Source organism: Bombus terrestris, chromosome 2, assembly GCF_910591885.1.
Source record: "Bombus terrestris chromosome 2, iyBomTerr1.2, whole genome shotgun sequence".
Taxonomy (NCBI): Eukaryota; Metazoa; Arthropoda; class Insecta; order Hymenoptera; family Apidae; genus Bombus; species Bombus terrestris.
Genome location: NC_063270.1, coordinates 2,433,165 through 2,452,484, shown reverse-complemented (window position 1 = coordinate 2,452,484; position 19,320 = coordinate 2,433,165). Strand labels below are relative to the sequence as shown.

Below are 19,320 nucleotides of genomic sequence, written 5' to 3'. Positions count from 1 at the left end.
TGTCCCAAAAGGATTACGCGCATTCCGACATCGAATTCGAATTACAATTAATCTAGTTAATACAGGAAAGTGAAAGTTTGGTCGATTACTAACACACGGAGATTTGTTTCCAATGATTACGATTACATCAGCGGCAATTGATTTGTCGTTAGAAATTTGTCGAAAATTTCTTCCTCTTTGAATTTCCACAACTGTTTGTAGAGATAACCGGTTTCAATACTAAAAAATTATGATTATTTCCAAGAAAATTAATTAATTGTTGACGTGATATGTTTATTTAAAGACATTTAAAAAAACATTTTACACGTATCTTTCAGATGCACCATGACTTCTAACATCATTAAGATTGTATCTCAATAATTTGTAGACGTGACAGACGTGTGTCTACACGTTCGAAAACCATTGAACCGAACTTTAACCAAGTGCATGCACTAGCTGCGTGTTTACAACATCTCTCGCAAACTAAAGCTGGTGAGAAAAATTGCACATTCTACTATTTTATCTTGAAAAACATATCGCCTGTTGAAATGTTACTATGCAACATATACATCTCCGAACAAAAATATGTGCGCATATGTAGACACTTTTCGAAATACGCTGTTCTGAAATATTCAAACATCGAACGTAATCTTTCCATTTTCGTCTGAATCGTGATCAACGATAGACATGCATTAACAGATTAACAATCCGTCGACTCTAAAACGGATCGAAACGGGGAAAAAAATTAAGCAACTCAAAGAGTAAAACAATGTATCATCTAGCAAAGGGATCGGAGACAAAGAAAGAGAAGCAACGGATAGAATAGGTAGAACACGCAGTATTGGTCCAGTGGCCCAATTCGCGCATTCTTTTTCACAGCTGTATATATAGTACACGTATGTATAGCAAATCGAAATTCTATCTCCGAACGATGCGATGCGTGGAAAAGTACTATCGAGGAGTACGGAGGTATGAACATCGCATTCAATACCGATATCCAACGTATCTTGAACACACGCACGTTTCAACTCTCTCCCTTGCCCCTGCCCTCTGTCGCGTACGTAGAACACCAGCTAAAACCAAATTCAACTGCAGCCGTGTTAAAGGGCTTTTTTTATACGCTGGAAACCTGGCGTACGTACGCAGAACGAAATAAATGACAGTGTGAGCCGCATCTCCGTTTTCCACACGCGAGCGCGCACGTGTATAAAGGGGTGAGAGGAGATGGGCGTGTACGCGTGTCGATAGTCGATAGATGCGAAACTACGAGCGTTTTGTACACCGGATGAAACGTTCGGCAACGTAACAGTGGATTTTTTAAATCTACGAGAAATTCCGTGATCATGAACGAACGAGAGCTAAAAAAAGAAAAAAGAGGTAGAGGGAAAAAAGAGAGACCGGAAAAAATTGCATCGGTACATCGATATGCGTAAATTACGCGCGAGAGAGGGAATAATATTGAGGCGACCTAGAAATTTTGTTCTGCCGGCCCGTTCCCAGCGTGGGAATCGTTATTGATAGAATTTATAAGCGATCGGGAAATTTACATGCACTCAATGTCAATTATTTGAAGATTAATTGAACCGTAGGATAGATTAACAGCGATTAATATTGTTAACACTGTCCGTTTATGGATAACCATACGTCACGTTAAAGCAGACAAAGGTAATTTAAAAATTTGTTAATTCTTACGTACAAAGATGTTTGATCTCTTGTTACCTCTATACTTTCGAAAAAGGCAGCTTGTAACAATTTACGAGCTTGCTCAAGCCTGCATAATTACGTACAACATACTTTCTGACGCTTTCTCACGCGATTAAATTATCCAACGAAATTCAAAGTACGAGATAAATAATCAACGTAACCCAAGCAAACTGTCAAAGATTCTTAATATTTTAGTATAATATACCGCGGAAGTACATTAAAAATTCACGCGTAACGTTCCGCGTTTAACTTTTCTGTACTATGTTTCGCGCTAGATAGGTAGAGATGCTTCGATTCAATAAAAATTACAAAAGTCAATTTCTACCATGGAATACCGTTCACCCAATTGCGAGGTATTTGCATTCGCGAACCAGCTTTAAGTTCGAAATTGTTTCGAGGTCAAGATTTACATGCCGAGTACATAAGGAAACGTAAATTTACTTTCCCTGAGGAATTGCTGCATATTAGAGTTCGTGTGAAAAGGATTTAACGAGTTCTGAGAAAATTAAAAAATGGAAAAAGTAACCTACATGTAAATTAATTCAGTCCGGTATCTACGTCTGTAATTTTATACTATGAATTATTCGTGAAACTAAATATCTCGCCAAATACCAAAATGGGGGTAGTTACATACAGTTCCAATTTTTATACACCCTAATGTCGCGTCGAAAATGGTGCAAAAGAAAATCGTTCGTTACGAATCGCTGGAAAACATTGTATACATTTGTCAATACATATTACGCGCGCAAACACGCAGTAATTTTTCGATCATTTGGAGCGAGTTTGTTCATTGTTTCTAACGAGAAAGACCTCACTGACCAAATAAAGGAAAAAGTAAATTTAAAAAAAGGAAAATGTCATCGAAACCGGAGCTGAATTAGGTCGCTCATTCCTCTCGAATATATAATCATCGATGAATCTATATCGACTTTGTTGCTCGCCGACATTCAACACATATAGTATGGCACAGGCGAATTAAAAATTTCCACATGTTGCGATGCGACGTGAACAAACGTTCTGGCGCGTGATCGAGTCGATTCTAGCGTGTTGGTGCATTTACACAAGTTGTCGCGATAAGAGGAAGAAGAAGACGATTCCCTATAAATTTGCAGAGAAGCGACTCTTTCGTATTCGCGTCGTAACTTATCTTGCGATGTGGATGCCAACGAGTCGTGCTTCGTGCTCGAAACCGAACGCCTTATCTCGATCACAAGATTCGACTGGAAGTGTTTGTACATACGGATGACGCGTAGGTGGCTCATACATATCGGTCTATGCAAAGTTATGCCGTCACGTTGCGAGCGACGTGAGAGCATCGCGTCTCCGACACCAGTCTGCCACTCTGCGTGGAAAACTGCACGGAAGTCAGTGGTAACCATAAATCTCTCCGCGACCGAGTGCCCACCTTCCAAGCCAATTTACTCAAGGCTTCGATAAACAAGAATTTGATAAACGCGCCGTGACAAGGTGACCGGATTCGCGCGAAACGTAACCTGCATTCCAGTTGAAGTTACATCGAAGTTGACATATCAAGAACAAAAATCAATTTTATTTAATAGCAATTTTTTAATTCTGACCTAGCATTATTTATATTTTCTTATGTTATTATATGTATTCTATTTATCAAAACTAATACTCATTATCCTTGCTTCGTATAATTGTTATAAATTGATTTCTAATTATCAACTTTTATATGTATATCTCTGCTTTATTTTAAACTTTTCTTATTTTGTTTCCCACTCTTTCTTTCGTCCCCCTCTTCTTTCCATTCGAGAAGCTTGTCTACAGGTTTCGCTGCTTCAGGCACTTTTCAAAGCACTAAATGGCAACCAAGATGGAAACTTAGCGATCTCGTTGAACTACCCTTTACGTTCTGCGGCCTGAACTTCCGGGAAAATAAGGAGGAAAAACAAAGGGGAAAAGATCGAAATGATTCCAATCGAAGTCGAAGTTTGATGCATGCGGTAACATTACTCTTTGATTATATTGTAGACTCGTAAAAGAGGAAAAAGAGAAGATTTCTTATAAATTAACAATTTTTTAGTCCACAAACTCGAACAATGATGATACTACGAATTTAAAAAATATGAATTATGAAATATTTACAAAGAATTACAAAATCATTGTGTTTTTTCACTATGTGTTTATGAAACGAATTGGATAATTTCTATATCCAATTTGATATGCTTACAGTCTTTATTATTTCATTAAGTCTTTTGAATTTATTCGCCTTGGCATATCTGTTTATGGGACAAATTTCTGCGTCTATTGTGCAGTAGTTGCTTTGTGCTTCGCAGCAAGTAAATACATGGACATGGAAACAGAATTTTCGCTGAAAATAAGTATATTTCGAACTAAAAGTTTCGCATCAGCGAGAAACAAGTGAAAGGCGAAATATCTCATTAGGGAAACTAAATATTTCCCTTGACTAATTTTGAAACAAAAGTAAATACGCGAAAGCAAATGAGCATACTGCGCGATATGGGACCTTTACCTACCAAAGTGTATGCAGAATAGAAATGTAGTCGTAAAACATCTATACCGCCACAAAACAAAAAATTGTCTAAAGAAATTTTTCATAACAAGCTTCAACTTAAAATTTAAAAAGTTTTAAGCAAAAATTGATACTACTAATGATTTCAATTTAGTAATATTTAGTTCTCGAAATAGAAACTGGTTTTCTGGTTTCTGGATTAGAAACTTGTTTGACGACTATACGTCGGCTGTGTCACGTGTAATCTTTGCAGTTCGATGATAGAATCGCTAATCGAAATCCAGTTAGTTGTGAGACACTTAGCGAAATAAACAGGAGGGCAAGTAAAAACGAGCAAAACATGATGCGGGGATGGCATACGTTCTCAGAGAGGGCAGTCGTAACAGCGGAAAGAGCCGCGGGCGAACCCACGCAGTAACCAGGATCCACCTCGCAAGGAATATCTGGATTTCCCTCCATCCTCTCGATTTTCTTCCTTCGCTTAGGTTCTTCGTTAGCGGTTTCGAGGGTGAAGTACCGTGGAGTTAGCTAATTGGTTGAACGCCTCGGGCGACTACTCTCAGAATCCATAAGATATCTCGTACTCTTCGGTCTCTCGCATATTTTCTCCGCCTCGAATCTTTGGTCCTGTTCCGTATCTATATCTTGGTATCTGAAACGATGCAAGGCAGAAGAAGGTGCAACTATACATATACTTTCTTCGAGATTACGAAATCGGGTTTCCAGTGTTCGAAGGGAAAACCCCACCGATGGTCGATTGTGACGGAAGCGACGAGCAACGGTGATAGGGGAGAGGTAACAGGGACAGAAGCAGCGATTCGAGGACATTCCCGTCAAGTTTATCGTGAAAGTTTTCGCCGCTTGTCCGAGGATAAGGACAAAATCCGGAGATCTCGTTCGGCGACAATGAGGACTTCTCTAAACGATATCCTACGATCGTAATATAGTGCCACCAATTCCAGCAGCAAGAATGCCAGCAAGATACCACGTTTCCTCCCTGTTTATTCTCTTAGATTTGCACGAGTCTCGTAACCCAAGACATTAGTTATGTTCATACCTTAATAGTTATTAATGCAGTATACAGAGTATACAAAATCATCAATTTATATATATATATATTAATTTATTTTGAGAGATATACTGAAATAAGTATTCCTATCGAAGAATACATTAAACATATTTGCAAGCTCTTACGTGTAGTAATTAATAAATTAATAATTGCCTCATAACGTAAAACTAAAATAAAAATTGCAATTTTTCCAAACATGCTGAAATATTAAATACTACAGTTATTTTCACAAGATTTTTAATTACAAATTATAGAATTAAACTTAAAAAATACAGTATTCAATATATACAATCGTTGCGCAAAACACTTGTTCTTTGATTTCAAAACGAAACTTTAATTTTAATTAAACAGAATTGAAAGAAATACATAACAAAAGATTTGATATTAATATTTGTAAGCCAGAGGTCCCCACTTAGCGGACAGCTCCTTACTCGCTTACCATCAGTTCGAAATGTAGAGAACTTCTTACCCTTTTATATGTTTTCACACAAATATTTTTCTCATGGGTATTTCTTATAAAATTTGAAGGAATTCAAGGAAAATCCATTATTCAAAACTATCATCGCTGAGAGAATTACCTACATATATTCTACGAACAGTAAGTCATATAGAAAATTTTAGTTCCAATTCAAACCAGTATTGTACTGAATCGATAACATCGCATGTGATAGAAAAATGATAAGGAACAATGAATGTGAGATACGAAAATGCATTGCATATTGTATATCACGTCTATTCTGCACCTCGTCGGTATAGACCTGTAATTCACTACACGAAAATATAAACAGATCTCGACATTCACTAGGGAAAACCGTCTGAAAATTGAATCATGAAAAATCAACATGGAAGACAGCAAGGTTCTCGTTCTTGCGAGGCAGACAGACATGAGTAAAGTGTCTCTGTTCTGCTCACACTCATGGTATCTATATATATATATCGAGACCTTTCTTGTCTTCCATGTTGATTTTGCACGAGTCAATCTTTAGACGATTTCTTCTATGTTTCCGGTTTAGGAGTGTTTAAACCTGTTTACGTAACCATGACCGATGTTTCGTTTATGACAAATCTGTCAATTCATTAACGAAGAAATATTGTAACAAAATAAAATAGTATTAGCTTAAAACAAATAATTATTAAAAATATTGTAGTTTCACATATGATGCAATAATTTAAATACAATAATTTTAAAGAAAATATACTGAAAATAAAAAGGCATCAGTTGTAAGCTATACACAAAATCACTAGAATCTTACGAGAACTGTCACTGTTCACCAACAGAGTTACCAACATATATCCTAGGTCTAGACTAACAGAATATATCATATACATATACATACAGAATACGTAAATATGTCAAAAAAGTAAAGCTAGTATCAATAAATATTATTGTTGGCGTCATTCCAGTAACATTTAAGATACTTGTTATATATTATTGTATTACATATCATAGATTAGCATCAAAGTAATAAATCTATCAATTTGATATCGAAAACGTCTTAGATCAAAAATTTTCGTATTACATTACAAAAATGAATAAACGAATGTTCCTTATTGCTGTCTTATTGACTGTACTTGTTAATAAAGGTAAAATTAAATCAATTAAATCTGTTATTGTGTAAAGAGTATGGTTAATCTAGTTTTTGATATTATTTTTATAATATACATTATATTTTAGGAGACAGCTTATACTGCTACAGATGTAATAGTAATCAACCTGGGTGTGGCACTCCTTTAAATTGGTTATGGTACTGGGGAGAAACTTGTCCAGAATATGATGATAAATGTATAAAAATTATTGAGAGAAAAGGAGGTAATTTCTTTTTCATATATGTATCGTATTCTTAGATACAACTAAAAATTAATTTATTATCAATATATTAATTATATTTTTAATATATATTTCAGCTGAAACCATGATAACACGTGATTGTTTAAGTTCTGTTCGTAGCTTTAGAAAAGATATTCCAGCTGATCGGTATGAAGGTTGCCGACCAGCTGCAAAAGATGTTCAATTAGGACACTATGTAAATAATTCTATTTGGCAATTAGATATTCATAGAGATTATTATGATGAAGTAACATGGTGTTTTTGTTACTTTGACCATAGATGTAACAATGCTGATAATATTACTGCATCAACAGTATTATTAATTTTGGGTATCATAATACAACAATTTGCAACACAAAATGTGTTCTAAATATTAAATTTGTACCATAAATTTATTGGTTCTTTTTTGGAAAATTAAATTCAGTCTATTTACTTCGATTAGCATTTGCATGCAATAAATCTAAGTAGTAAATTGCTGTATATAGTGTAAATAATCATTTCAATATGAAGAGTAACTATTTTTATATATAAAACATAGATCGCTGTCTTTTTAAATAATCAATCAGGAAATATTAGATGTTTTTATATGTAAGATTCCGTCCATTTTTGAAGAAAAAACTGCCTTTTAAATGTATATTTAACAAAGCAAGTGTTAACTTTTATATTTTTATATTTTTATCACATATATGTTAGATGTATATAATTAATTGTATCAAAACTTTAATAAAACTGATATTTTATAGATGTGTTGTATCTATTTATGAATATTATCAAGGCATAAATTACACTTTAAATATGATTTATGTTTAAGGGAAGAGAAGGGGAATTTAAAAATTCATAGTTATACAAAAAGAGTAGCTTTATTTTTTAAAAAATGCTTTATGACAGATGAACCTTAAATAGTACATGAAAATTTGACAATAAGGAAAATTGAGCAGTTCAGTGCAAGAGGGAGCTATGCCACAAAAGGTAGAAAAGTTTTTATTAATTTTGAAATTTCCTGGTATTTGTTTATTATCCGTTCATATATAACTACATAGCAAAATTCCTACCTGCGCTGTGATTTTTGATATAACTGAAATAGCTTTTATGTAGTTACTTTTTTAATCCAATTTTCATATTTATCTCTATCTCTATCTCCATTATGTAATTTTTGGATAACAGTCTATTATATCTTTCATTATTATTAAGAGTCCCACCTGGAAATTAACTGCTTTTTACATTCTATTGACAGCTCCATTGAGTGAAGTTCCATTACAAACGTACTTAAAGAAATGTTCTAAATCCAGTGTCCCTTAATTTTATGCTAATTGTTACAACACATATCAAATGAGAACAAATTAACATTTAAAATAAATCAAATTAATGAAATTAAACTTATTAATACTCAACAGTTATCAAGTTTTATGAATTAAGAAAATTTTTGTTTAACAAGAACATCTTAAATAAGTAATTAATTACTAATATATATTCGTTTTAAAACAAGCAGATTTATATGAAAATATTCAAAATTTTAATAATTTCTCAATTTTCCATAACACACTATTCCAATATTAAATTATATGTAAGACAAAATATGAAGAATTACGTCATTTTCAGGAAAACTAATCATTTTTTATAGTAGGGAAACAAACTCAAAAAAGTGTTTTGTAATAAAATTTCTATACTTGACTTCAAAACTGTTTACGATTTCAAAAAAATGAAAAATGTTTACAAAAGTAAAGCAAAAATCATTATTTTCTATTGAAGGAATAGTCTATAAATTCTAGAAAATTTTTATCAAAACATATTTTTCTTTTTCTATACTTTGACATGCATTGTAATATGTAAATGCACATATAAACTTTTGGGTCGATATAGATTATTAGTGTAGTTGTATGTATGTATAATATTGTATATATACAATATATAATATGTATTACTTATGTTATATGTAAGTGCATACATACGACAATACATATATGATGCAACGCTCAATAGTCGGACATTTCTCGAAGCTTCCTGAAACGTTGTGATTACCTATGCTCTGCGCATACTCGCAGATAAATACAGCCAGTGGACGATGCCTTTATCAGTGTTTCGTTAGCAACTAAGCAGTGAAGATCGCGAGTTTGAGCGAATTTAACGAAATTTCATTGAACAAGAATATCCTGTTACATACCTTGGTACATTACCACTAATCAAGCTAAATCATCGCAAAATGTCTTTGACACCATTGCTGTTTTCTGACTGGTGGGAAACTTTGGATCGCCCGCACAGTCTGCCACATCAAAATTTCGGATTGGGTCTCTATCCGGAACAATTAATAACGCCAAATCGAGTGGGATTATGTCTACAACCACGGAAAAGGAATGCTTACCTTAGCAGACCATTGGCTGAACTATTCCATAACAACGATAGAGGCACCTCGACTATTCAAGCAGATAAGGACAAGTTCCAAGTCATGCTCGATGTTCAACAATTTGAACCAAACGAAATTGACGTTGAGGTTGTCGACAACTTTGTCATCGTTACCGCAAAACATGAAGAGAAGCGCGACGAACATGGTTGGATTTCTCGTGAATTTGTTAGAAAATATCTGATTCCGGAACAATGTGACATCGATCTAGTCACATTGTATTTATCGGCAGATGGTGTCCTTAGTATTAACGTTCCAAGAAAGGAACAAAAAATTGTAGAAAACGAACGAGTAATAAAGATAGAACAGACTGGTAAGCCAGCAATGCAAATGAAGCCACTAAAGTGGCAACAACAGAAGCAAACTGAAGAAAAAGAAGAGAATTAAAAGTTCCATTATTATCATATTCTACCTCTAATGGTAAAGTTCTAACATTTATTATATTTCCTATTTAGTATAACAATCGTGTATTTATCGTTCGATATAAACTATAACGAACAACATTGTTATACTCTAGTCGTTGCATTTACATTAATTATTATATTAATAACTTATAACTTATAACTTAACTTATATTAATAATATAAGTTATTAATAGCTAATTATGTTAATAAGTATTACTAGTATGTACTTCATTTTCGTTTTGTAAACACGTGAATACGAATTATCTGCGAGTATGTAAAATTTATATATTTTTTTTGTTAATAAATTTGTAAGTAAATAGTACTATATCAGTCTCATGAGTTTTACTTTTTAATTGTTATTAATCCTTAATTCTACTCTCAATCCTAAAATAATACAATTTTTAAAAGCGGTGTACTTCTCTTTATTTTTTATGAAAGCCTTTGGTTTCTTATGTATTTTTATATTTTCTAAGATCATAAGTAGTTGTGTAGAAATTTTATAATAAAATAGTTTTTTTATCTTTATCCGTAAAAAATGATAGGTAACAATAAGCAACTAACTCGTTACGTTCTCTGTGATGTTTTATTGGCTTTATTTATTTAACAAATAAATTAGAAATGTAATCTATCTTGCATTTAACACTATATTATACTATGGAATGCTGGAAATTTATATTAATATCTTTTGTTAGCAAATATAAAATTATGAAATAAACTTTCTATTACATTACATAACAAATATTGTATCTCAACTCTCTATATATGTTTAACACGACCTTTTTGCTTGAAATAAAATTTCGATACTTAATGATTTTGTTGTTTCCAAAATGGAGAAACATAATCAAGTTACTGTTATATGTACATATACTTCTGCAATGTGTGTAACACAATCAATAAGATGTGAAGAATAAGTTTAACGGAATCTGATGTAACCTTTATGTTACGACGTAGTCGGATGCCATAGCATACTCCTATTGCCTATAATATTATCTGAATCAATTTCGTTCCACACAAAAATTTATTTTGTCTTAAGTTAAGCTTGATAACTTTCATAATAGTTGAAAAGATTAATTACACCGTGCGAGCGAATATAAGGAATACAAGTGATATAGGTGGCTAAAAAGCATTATACAATTTGTATAATATGTGTACGTACATATATTATTTACTCATACACAATCTTCAAATTTTTAATACACATAAAAAATACATTTTCATAAGTATCTGCACACACTAAAAGGCAGGTAAAGCACACTAAATATATATACAAAATCGATTGCTTTTATTGCTTTTGCTTTATTTTCAGTAGTTCGTCGTCTTCCATCGCTTTTCCCGTTTCTTCGATTTTAATGGTTTTTTCTCGCTTGCTTTCAACAGTTTCTGGCCTTAACGGTGCTGTTATTGTTAAAATACCATCCGTAGACAAAGTACTTGTAGCCCTTTCAGGATCACATTGATCTGGTACTAAATATTTTTTAACGAAATGTCTGGAGATTAGACCGTGATCGTCTGCTCTGTCTTCGTGTTTTCCTGTAAAAATAACATTCTATAAACCTCTTAATGTACAATATCGTAACAATTATTAATAATTGTAGCTAATTTTTTTAAGACTCGGTAGCAGTCACTTCTATAGATGCTAATATTACATCATAAAAGGGACAAACGATATATAATTTTCTTTTTAACATTTTTAAATTCGGGATATTAATTAAATGTATCTTAAAGACACTTACCCTCTACAATAATGAAATTGTCAACGACTTTGACACCGACTTCTTTTGGTTTGAATTGTCGTACGTCGAGAATTACCCGAAATTTGTCCTTATCATTTTTCGTTATGGACCATCCACATTCTTCGTCTCGTTCCCAATTTATCGATGGTTGGTAGTAACTGTATGGAAATGATTTAAAAGATGTTCTTTCAAATACTGAAGAAAAAAGTTGATTCGGTCGTAATCCTCTGCCAAAATGCTGATCAAATAACTGGTGTGGTTGCTCCAACACTTCCCACCAGTGAGAGAACAATCTTGGAATTAATGTTATTCCCCTTCTCATTTTTTAATTCGGTTTATCGATATTTCTATGAAGAAGAATTAATTTTGCAATTGAAGCAAGAATATGTGCGTATTCCTTGCCCGATCTCTGTATACTGACAGCGCATGCCGGCAACCCAATGCTATATATACTCAATGTGAACTTTGCACATGCGAGGATAATAGAAACAGCAATCAAATTTTTTCGCGAAAATTCTGAAAACTTCTATCAAAATATAGGTTGATCAATATTTCGATTGATTTAGTAGCTTATAGTAATTAATAACATAAATAGAAGTGTTGATGGCGAAAAGTAAAGTATTTTTACTTAAAACATTTTGGCGCGAAATAAATGGTAGATTTCATGTACATATTTTATTTTACATAATTTAATATCGTGTAATGCATCTTTCTATAAATATTCCTAAAATAATCTTGTGCTGCCTATTTAAAACTTCTGATAAATTGCATCAACCTAGTTCGTTACATCTAGTTAGTTAAAATTCGGTAATGTTGCATCAGCTTTGTGATCTCTATATGGCAAAGACATATATTCTTATTATATTTAAAAATGGAAATATTAATTAACGAACTGAATAATGATTCATGTGTATATTTGTATATACATATTATAATAATACATAGACATGTATAGAGAGGTATGCATAATATAATATTGAATATAATATTGAATAAAGGAAATTAAATTAGTTACGTAAATTTTGTAATGTACATTGTCAAATTTTTGTTTCTCATTTAATAGACATAATTTTTAAACTATAGGATAATATTTCATGTTATTGTAATAAATTCTTTTTGCATGAATTATACCATGTTTGATATATTGTTTTATATTTTTAAATTAATATCATTCTTTATTTAAATTTGATATTCTCATAGTATATGTGATGCTAATGGCTACACGTATCGATTTTCTGAAGGAACTCTTAAAGGAAACACTGACCACGCACAATGTTGTGCAACGTTTCTACATATGTATATTATGTCCGTTTCAAATATCTACAAGTGATTATTTCAGTATCAGAAATGCAAAGAAATGTTTCAGATAAAAGTTATATGGTATCAAGAGGGACATATCATGATGACTTTGACCTTGAAATATCGTTAGAGAATTTGATGAAGGTCACATTTAAGCTTTCAAAGACCTCTATATTTTTTTATTGCATATTCTTATAGCTCATATTAACGTTTTATGTTTCATTCACATAATACATACTGCAATTACCATTAAGAACATTTCCTAACATGAACAGAAAATTAATTAGTTAATATTATTAATAATAAAATGCACATACTGGTTAACTCAGAAATTTTTAATTACAATCAAAACGTCACTATTTTTCAGTTGAACTATATCCTATTTTATTGATTGTATATATGTACCTACATTACATCTGTTGATCACACCCAAAATAGTGTCTATTATTTTTAGTTTTTTATTTCAAAACATCCTTAAAAAATATTTTGCCTGTTAGTTAATACTTCAGTTAATTTTTTTATGTTCTTTAATAATTCAATTTTATTTGCACAAAGGTATTCTTTTACTGAAATGGTAGTGAAATTGTTGATAGTAAAGAATATAATTTAAAAACTATTATAAATTGATGGATTTATCACTACTTATATAGAATTATTATTATTATTATCATTGTTGTTGCTTAGTCCGTGCCTTTTGGCTTTGGACGAACTTTCGGTTTTACATCTCTCATGACTAATTCTTTTTTTATATATCTACCTCCCCTCTTTTCCACTCTATTCTATTGCACTCCCTTAGTTATTCTATTCTCTAAAAACTAAAACTAGGAACTACAAATGACTAAACCACTAATGACTAAAAACTATTGCAACTTTGGGCTTTAGTCTCCTTGCTGTGCATCCTTCCTGTCGTTTGCCCTTCTCTTCTCTATTATTGCTTTCAGTTTTGCTAAACCTTCTCTCGTCTCATTTAATGTTTTTCCTATGTCCTTTGGTCCTCCCGTTATTTCGCATTCTTCTATTACATGCCTCAAGTCTTCTTCATTCCTTTTACATAGTCTGCATCTTTTTTCTCCCTCTTCCTTCCAGTATTCCCTTGCTTTGGTCTTGTTTCCACATTTGAATCTTGCCAGTATTCTTCTGTCTTTCCACTTCATCCTCCCTTCTAGGTACACTTTGGTAATTTTTCTTTGGCTATATTTCCGTAGTGTATATTAAATTTGGATTCCCTTATCCTTTTTTCCCTCTCTTCTGCTTCTCTCTTTCTTCTTTCTTCTTAATCTGATCTGCTGTCATCCTTTCTTGCTCCTCTCTTACTTTTATCTGCGTTCCTCCCTTTCTCACCTCTTCTAGTCCCTTCTTTCTCTTTCTTGCTCTTTTCCCTTCATGGCCATTTTCCCAGTTTCTCTCTCTTTCCTTTATACACCCCTTTACTAATTCCTTTTTTGATTTTAGGGTCTTCTCTTCGTATTTTGCTGCTCATTTTAATGTTTTTTCTTTTATTTTATATAGAATTATCTGAAGTTAAATATTAAAGCTAAAAAGATATTGGATTCGAGTCATTTGTATAATTATCTACTTATTTTTTCAAGTTTCAACAAATTTCGTTTTGCGCGTGCTTGCAAATTTTCTAGACGCTTATCCGTTCGATTGGAGCGCCTCTACATATTACGGTCATGTTGAAAAATACTGCAGTCTGTTCTGAACAGTGGTCGTATTAGTGCATCTATCACAAAGTAACCAAATATTGAGATTATAATAACATTAAATCACGAAAAATTGAAAAACCTCAATTAATCTAATTTACTTGAATTAGTCAGAAATCTACGAATCTAAATGTCTCTAGAACAACTTTGTCCCAATTTGTGGGAAAATTTGGAGCGTGCTATTTTAGATTAAAATTTGCTCCATGGAATTATTCCAGGAACTCTGGTTCTAAGAATTATGCGCACGTCCGATTTTCTATCACGTAGATCGAATTTAAAGTTTCCGACGAAAAATTACAGACCATGGTATGAACTCTTGCGTAAAGGAGAAGAGGGTGTATCAACCGTGTTAGCTAACAGAGACGAATTCCGTGTGGATTTAGACGTGCAACAATTTGCACACGAAGAAATCAATATTAAAGTCGTAGACCGTTTTGTCACTGTCGAAGCAAGTCATGAAGAAAGGGAAGATGAACATGGTTGGATCTCCAGACAGTTTACGAGGAAATACATAATTCCAGAACAGTGCGATATCGATCAAGTTTCCTCGAAACTTTCATCGGACGGCATTCTTTCGATCATTGTACCGCGCAAACAAAAATTAACTTCGGATAGCGGAAGGGTGATTAACATCGAACGGACCGGTAACCGTCTGTATGCGACATGCAGAAAGAAGAAAACAAGGAGAAGGAGGAGGAGGCGCAGGAAAATTAAAGATCAGCTTCGATACTATTTGTAGCTCCTATAGCGAGTATTTGTTTAGTGTTTATATGAGCGAAATGCTTTTAGCAAATTTATTTAGATAATATTTTGTCTATATTTTTGATAATGTAATATTTTTATGATGAATAGAGACTGCGTTTATGATATGTGTATATGTATGTATGTATGTGTGGTAGGTATAAAAGAAGGTTAAGTTCAAACATTAATGATAATTTAGCTGACGATGCAATGTTGTTAGCCGGAAATATACAATATGTAAAATATATAACAATTATGCTCTTTATATAGAGCTCTTAGCGAACTGCGTGTTTTCAAAATTTACCAATAAAATGTACAAAATTAAAATAAAAAGACTATAAATAATTAAGTATGGTATTTATTGATATAAGGTTTACATATAAACTGATCTGACAGACTGCCGTCTCACGCTTACAAGTACCCGCAGTACCCTGCATAAGTATCTGAGTCAAATTTTAATCCAAAGAAACTTTCTAGCTAGATCTCGCCCTATCCCACCGGAATTTAACCAATCCGTCCCGATCCCATAAACTTAGGTACCTGCACACTCCTAATTTTAAGATAAAGAAGTATTTTATTTTATTCTTTCCCGCCTTACTGAGAAATATAAAATTAAAATTAAATAATTAAATAATTACAAGAGATATAAAAGTTGTTTTGTATTTTTATCGCGTTAAATTTCATTAAAATGATTTTGTAAACTAAAGTAAAAACATTTGTATTTATCTTTTTGTAAATATAAAATAGGACGATAAATACATCGCTCTTAACACTACTACTTTTGATATTAATGAGCGTCGAACGTTGTTTTGTATTTTTATCGCGTTAAATTTCATTAAAATGATTTTGTAAACTAAAGTAAAAACATTTGTATTTATCTTTTTGTAAATATAAAATAGGACGATAAATACATCGCTCTTAACACTACTACTTTTGATATTAATGAGCGTCGAACGTTGTTTTATATTTTTATCGCGTTAAATCTCATTAAAATGGTTTTGTAAACTAAATTAAAAATATTTGTATTTGTCTTTTTGTAAATATAAAATAGGACGATAAATACATCGCCCTTAACACTACTACTTTTGATAATAATGAGCGTCAAAAATTATAACACACCTAATTAAAACTAAAACATAAATTTTCATGGATTGTACATACGTATATTGTACATTTAAACATAAATGACTTATATTGCTTTCTTACTATCTAAAATTTTCAAAGAATTCGAAACTGTTTGTGACTAATCGTAAGTTCATGACAAAGCATATCAAATACATATATATATCAAGTTTATGACTCATAACAAGTACACTTATGTGTTTATTGCGTAATATATTCGATTACACGAAATTGCACGAATATGTACAATCATACAAAATACGTATGAATTCTACATATTTTATGAATAGTGTGAATTATGAATAGAATAAATGTCTCTGAATCCTTGTTAAAGAACCAGTTCATGGATCGTTAAAGCTATGAGCTGTATTTACATCATGTTGCGCAAGTGTGCTATATAGAACTGATGTTTGATAAAAAGACGCCGGTAATATGCTAGGGCAATCTAGTGTTTTCCAGAATCTTCTTGAATGCGTGGTGGTAGTATGTATTCCCATCACTTTCGCTAGTGTATAACGAATACATACGTAGTATAAAGTTGTATAAGGAGAACTACTTGGCTGCCACCAGTTGATTCACGTGTGAACGATGTAACAATACTACGGCACAATCAGTTGGAAGTAAATCAACAATAATTCATATTTGTTGCACAATGTTAATGTTTTTCTAACCTGCTAACGCTTAACAATTAAAGTTAACATTAATTCCATAGAATAAACATTCTAATAATTTCCTAGTAGATGAAGCATTTAAATTACTTATATTCGAAAAGTGCGGAAACATTCCTAAATCAAATGTAAACAACATTGTGAGTTTACATTGAAAATAATCACGCAATGCCGCTAATACCGATGTTGTTTTTCAACTGGTGGGAAGATCCAAATCTACCTCATCGCCTCTGGGATCAGCATTTTGGCACGACGGTAGATGCAGATAATTTTGTCAATGATCTTGATCCTCTAAACGCAGAAGTCTTGGTCTGTCGACCGCATGGACGCGACAAAAAACATCATCATCGTCGTCATCATCATCATCATCATCATCATCATCATCATCGTCGTCGTCATCATTATCATCATCGTCGTCGTAGTCGTCATCGTCGTCGTCGTCATCATCGTCATCGTCATCATCATCATCATCATCATCATCCATTCTTTAAAAGTTTAATCAAAAGCTGACAAGGGTAAATTTCAAGTATCATTAGATTTATCGCAATTTACATCAGAAGAAATTACAGTAAAAGTGATAAATCAAAAAGTCACCATTGAAGCTAAACACGATGAAAAAAAGGACGAGCACGGATGGGTATCTACGCAATTTGTCAGAAAATATATCACACCGTCGTAATGGAGCAACCAAATGGAATCGCATTTGTAGTTTAACAGTATTTTATCTATTTTGGCACTTATTTTTTTTTGACATGGAAGAAATCCGCACGGACACCAGGTCGCTTCTGGGGGGAAGCGGCGTGGTAGTGCCGGATTCCAACCGACTAAAACCTCCACGATGACCGGCTACGATCGAGAGAGGCCCGGGAACCGGTGCGAGCGATACACCGGGCCCATCTATTTTGGCACTTAGAAAACAAACTTTACGACTTAAATGTGGATGAACCAGCTTTGGCCAATCCAGATGATGATACGAACGACACATCAAAATCACAAAGAGAACAATAAACATTATAACGAGAACAATAAAAATCACAACAGCAACATCATCGTGGTAGAAAAGGCAATGTTAAAACTGTATAAATCATCTTCATCATTTATTTCTTAATTATCCATTTCATTTCTTTCCTTTTATTAAATGTTATAAGACAACGCTTGTAGATTATGTGTAAATATAAGTATTAAAAAAAATATATATATTTAAACTTTGTATTATTGTTATCTTTAAGAAATAAACTATTCTTCTTGACTTAAACAACATTAGTTTCTTTACTTCTTTTCCTCCCATTTGTTAAATATTTAATACCAGATTTAATGAAGAATATGCAATGTTTATTCACGCTATTTAATAAATCATACAGAAAATTAGTCAATATCCAGAAAAACTGCCTTTTCTCCGATTTTGATGATTTTGAAATATGTTATTACATTTTGAACAACTTTACATATCCTCTACATGTAACTGGCGGTTGCCCTTAATTTCCGAGGTATTTGGAAAAAGCTGTTGGTACCATTATGATGAATTTTGCTTATAATTGTGCAGTTATAATAGCATATGCGTTAGTATTGGTTGTCGCATATATATACAAACTTGTATAAACTCTAAACAAAAGACAAAAATTAGATTTGAGTTAGATATTATTTTATCCAATCGTCGCACTACATCATAAGGCGGCTAGCATCCAAACTGACGCACACACTGTCATGGACGTACAATTATAAACAGAATTCACTGTAGTGATACCAGCAGCTTTTTGCGTATATCTCAAAAGCTGGAATTAACTGCTGGTTATATGTGTAGGAAAAAGTTGTTCAAAGTATAACATATTTTATAACATATTTCAAAATCATCCAAATCGGAGAAAAGGCAATTTTTCTGCAGTTTAGCTTATTTATTTATGTTAAATAATTTTTCACTAGTCATATTGCGATATTATATAATAAAATATATTCAATAATATTGTAATATAAAGTATTAGAGTATTTATCTAATAAAAAGTATTAAAAAAATGCTAAATATATTCAAATATAAAGCTTTTAATTTCATTTATCTAAATTACCCCTAAAAGACGCATTTCATAGTATGAAACAATTAAGAACATTTAATGAAGGAGCTATAAGAAAAAATACTTCTCTCCATATTTCTAAAATACTACATATATATTTTTAAAATATTTT

General features: G+C 32.3%; 5 protein-coding genes and 1 long non-coding RNA gene across 6 annotated transcripts; 4 read left to right on the top strand and 2 right to left on the bottom strand.

Annotated features, from left to right (window-relative positions):
• The first annotated feature begins 6,553 nt into the window (after positions 1-6,553).
• LOC100651313 lies at positions 6,554-7,816 on the top strand. The gene is made up of 3 exons (XM_003393512.4): positions 6,554-6,830; positions 6,922-7,056; positions 7,152-7,816. Exons 1-3 carry the CDS (start codon positions 6,776-6,778, stop codon positions 7,442-7,444), a joined length of 483 nt encoding a protein of 160 aa, XP_003393560.1. The 5' UTR covers positions 6,554-6,775; the 3' UTR covers positions 7,445-7,816.
• A 99-nt stretch (positions 7,817-7,915) lies between these two features.
• LOC125385858 lies at positions 7,916-9,003 on the bottom strand. The gene is made up of 2 exons (XR_007225557.1): positions 8,341-9,003; positions 7,916-8,273 (listed from the first exon to the last, which is right to left on the bottom strand). It is a non-coding gene; the product is annotated as an uncharacterized LOC125385858 (long non-coding RNA).
• Positions 9,004-9,098: 95 nt separating this feature from the next.
• LOC105666322 (protein lethal(2)essential for life) lies at positions 9,099-10,198 on the top strand. The gene has a single exon (XM_012314579.3). It carries the CDS (start codon positions 9,275-9,277, stop codon positions 9,857-9,859), a length of 585 nt encoding a protein of 194 aa, XP_012169969.2. The 5' UTR covers positions 9,099-9,274; the 3' UTR covers positions 9,860-10,198.
• An 818-nt stretch (positions 10,199-11,016) lies between these two features.
• LOC100651433 (protein lethal(2)essential for life) lies at positions 11,017-12,113 on the bottom strand. The gene is made up of 2 exons (XM_012314590.3): positions 11,610-12,113; positions 11,017-11,406 (listed from the first exon to the last, which is right to left on the bottom strand). The coding sequence occupies exons 1-2, from the start codon at positions 11,929-11,931 to the stop codon at positions 11,159-11,161; spliced, it is 570 nt and encodes a 189-aa protein (XP_012169980.1). The 5' UTR covers positions 11,932-12,113; the 3' UTR covers positions 11,017-11,158.
• A 532-nt stretch (positions 12,114-12,645) lies between these two features.
• Positions 12,646-15,325, top strand: LOC100649836 (protein lethal(2)essential for life). The gene is given in 2 exon segments (XM_012314600.3): positions 12,646-15,260; positions 15,263-15,325. Coding segments are annotated over 2 exon segments (582 nt in total). The 5' UTR covers positions 12,646-14,741.
• A 1,350-nt stretch (positions 15,326-16,675) lies between these two features.
• On the top strand, positions 16,676-18,397 carry LOC110119847 (protein lethal(2)essential for life). Its single transcript, XM_048409641.1, is given in 2 exon segments — positions 16,676-17,648; positions 17,650-18,397. Coding segments are annotated over 2 exon segments (510 nt in total). The 5' UTR covers positions 16,676-17,310; the 3' UTR covers positions 17,822-18,397.
• Positions 18,398-19,320: the final 923 nt, after the last annotated feature.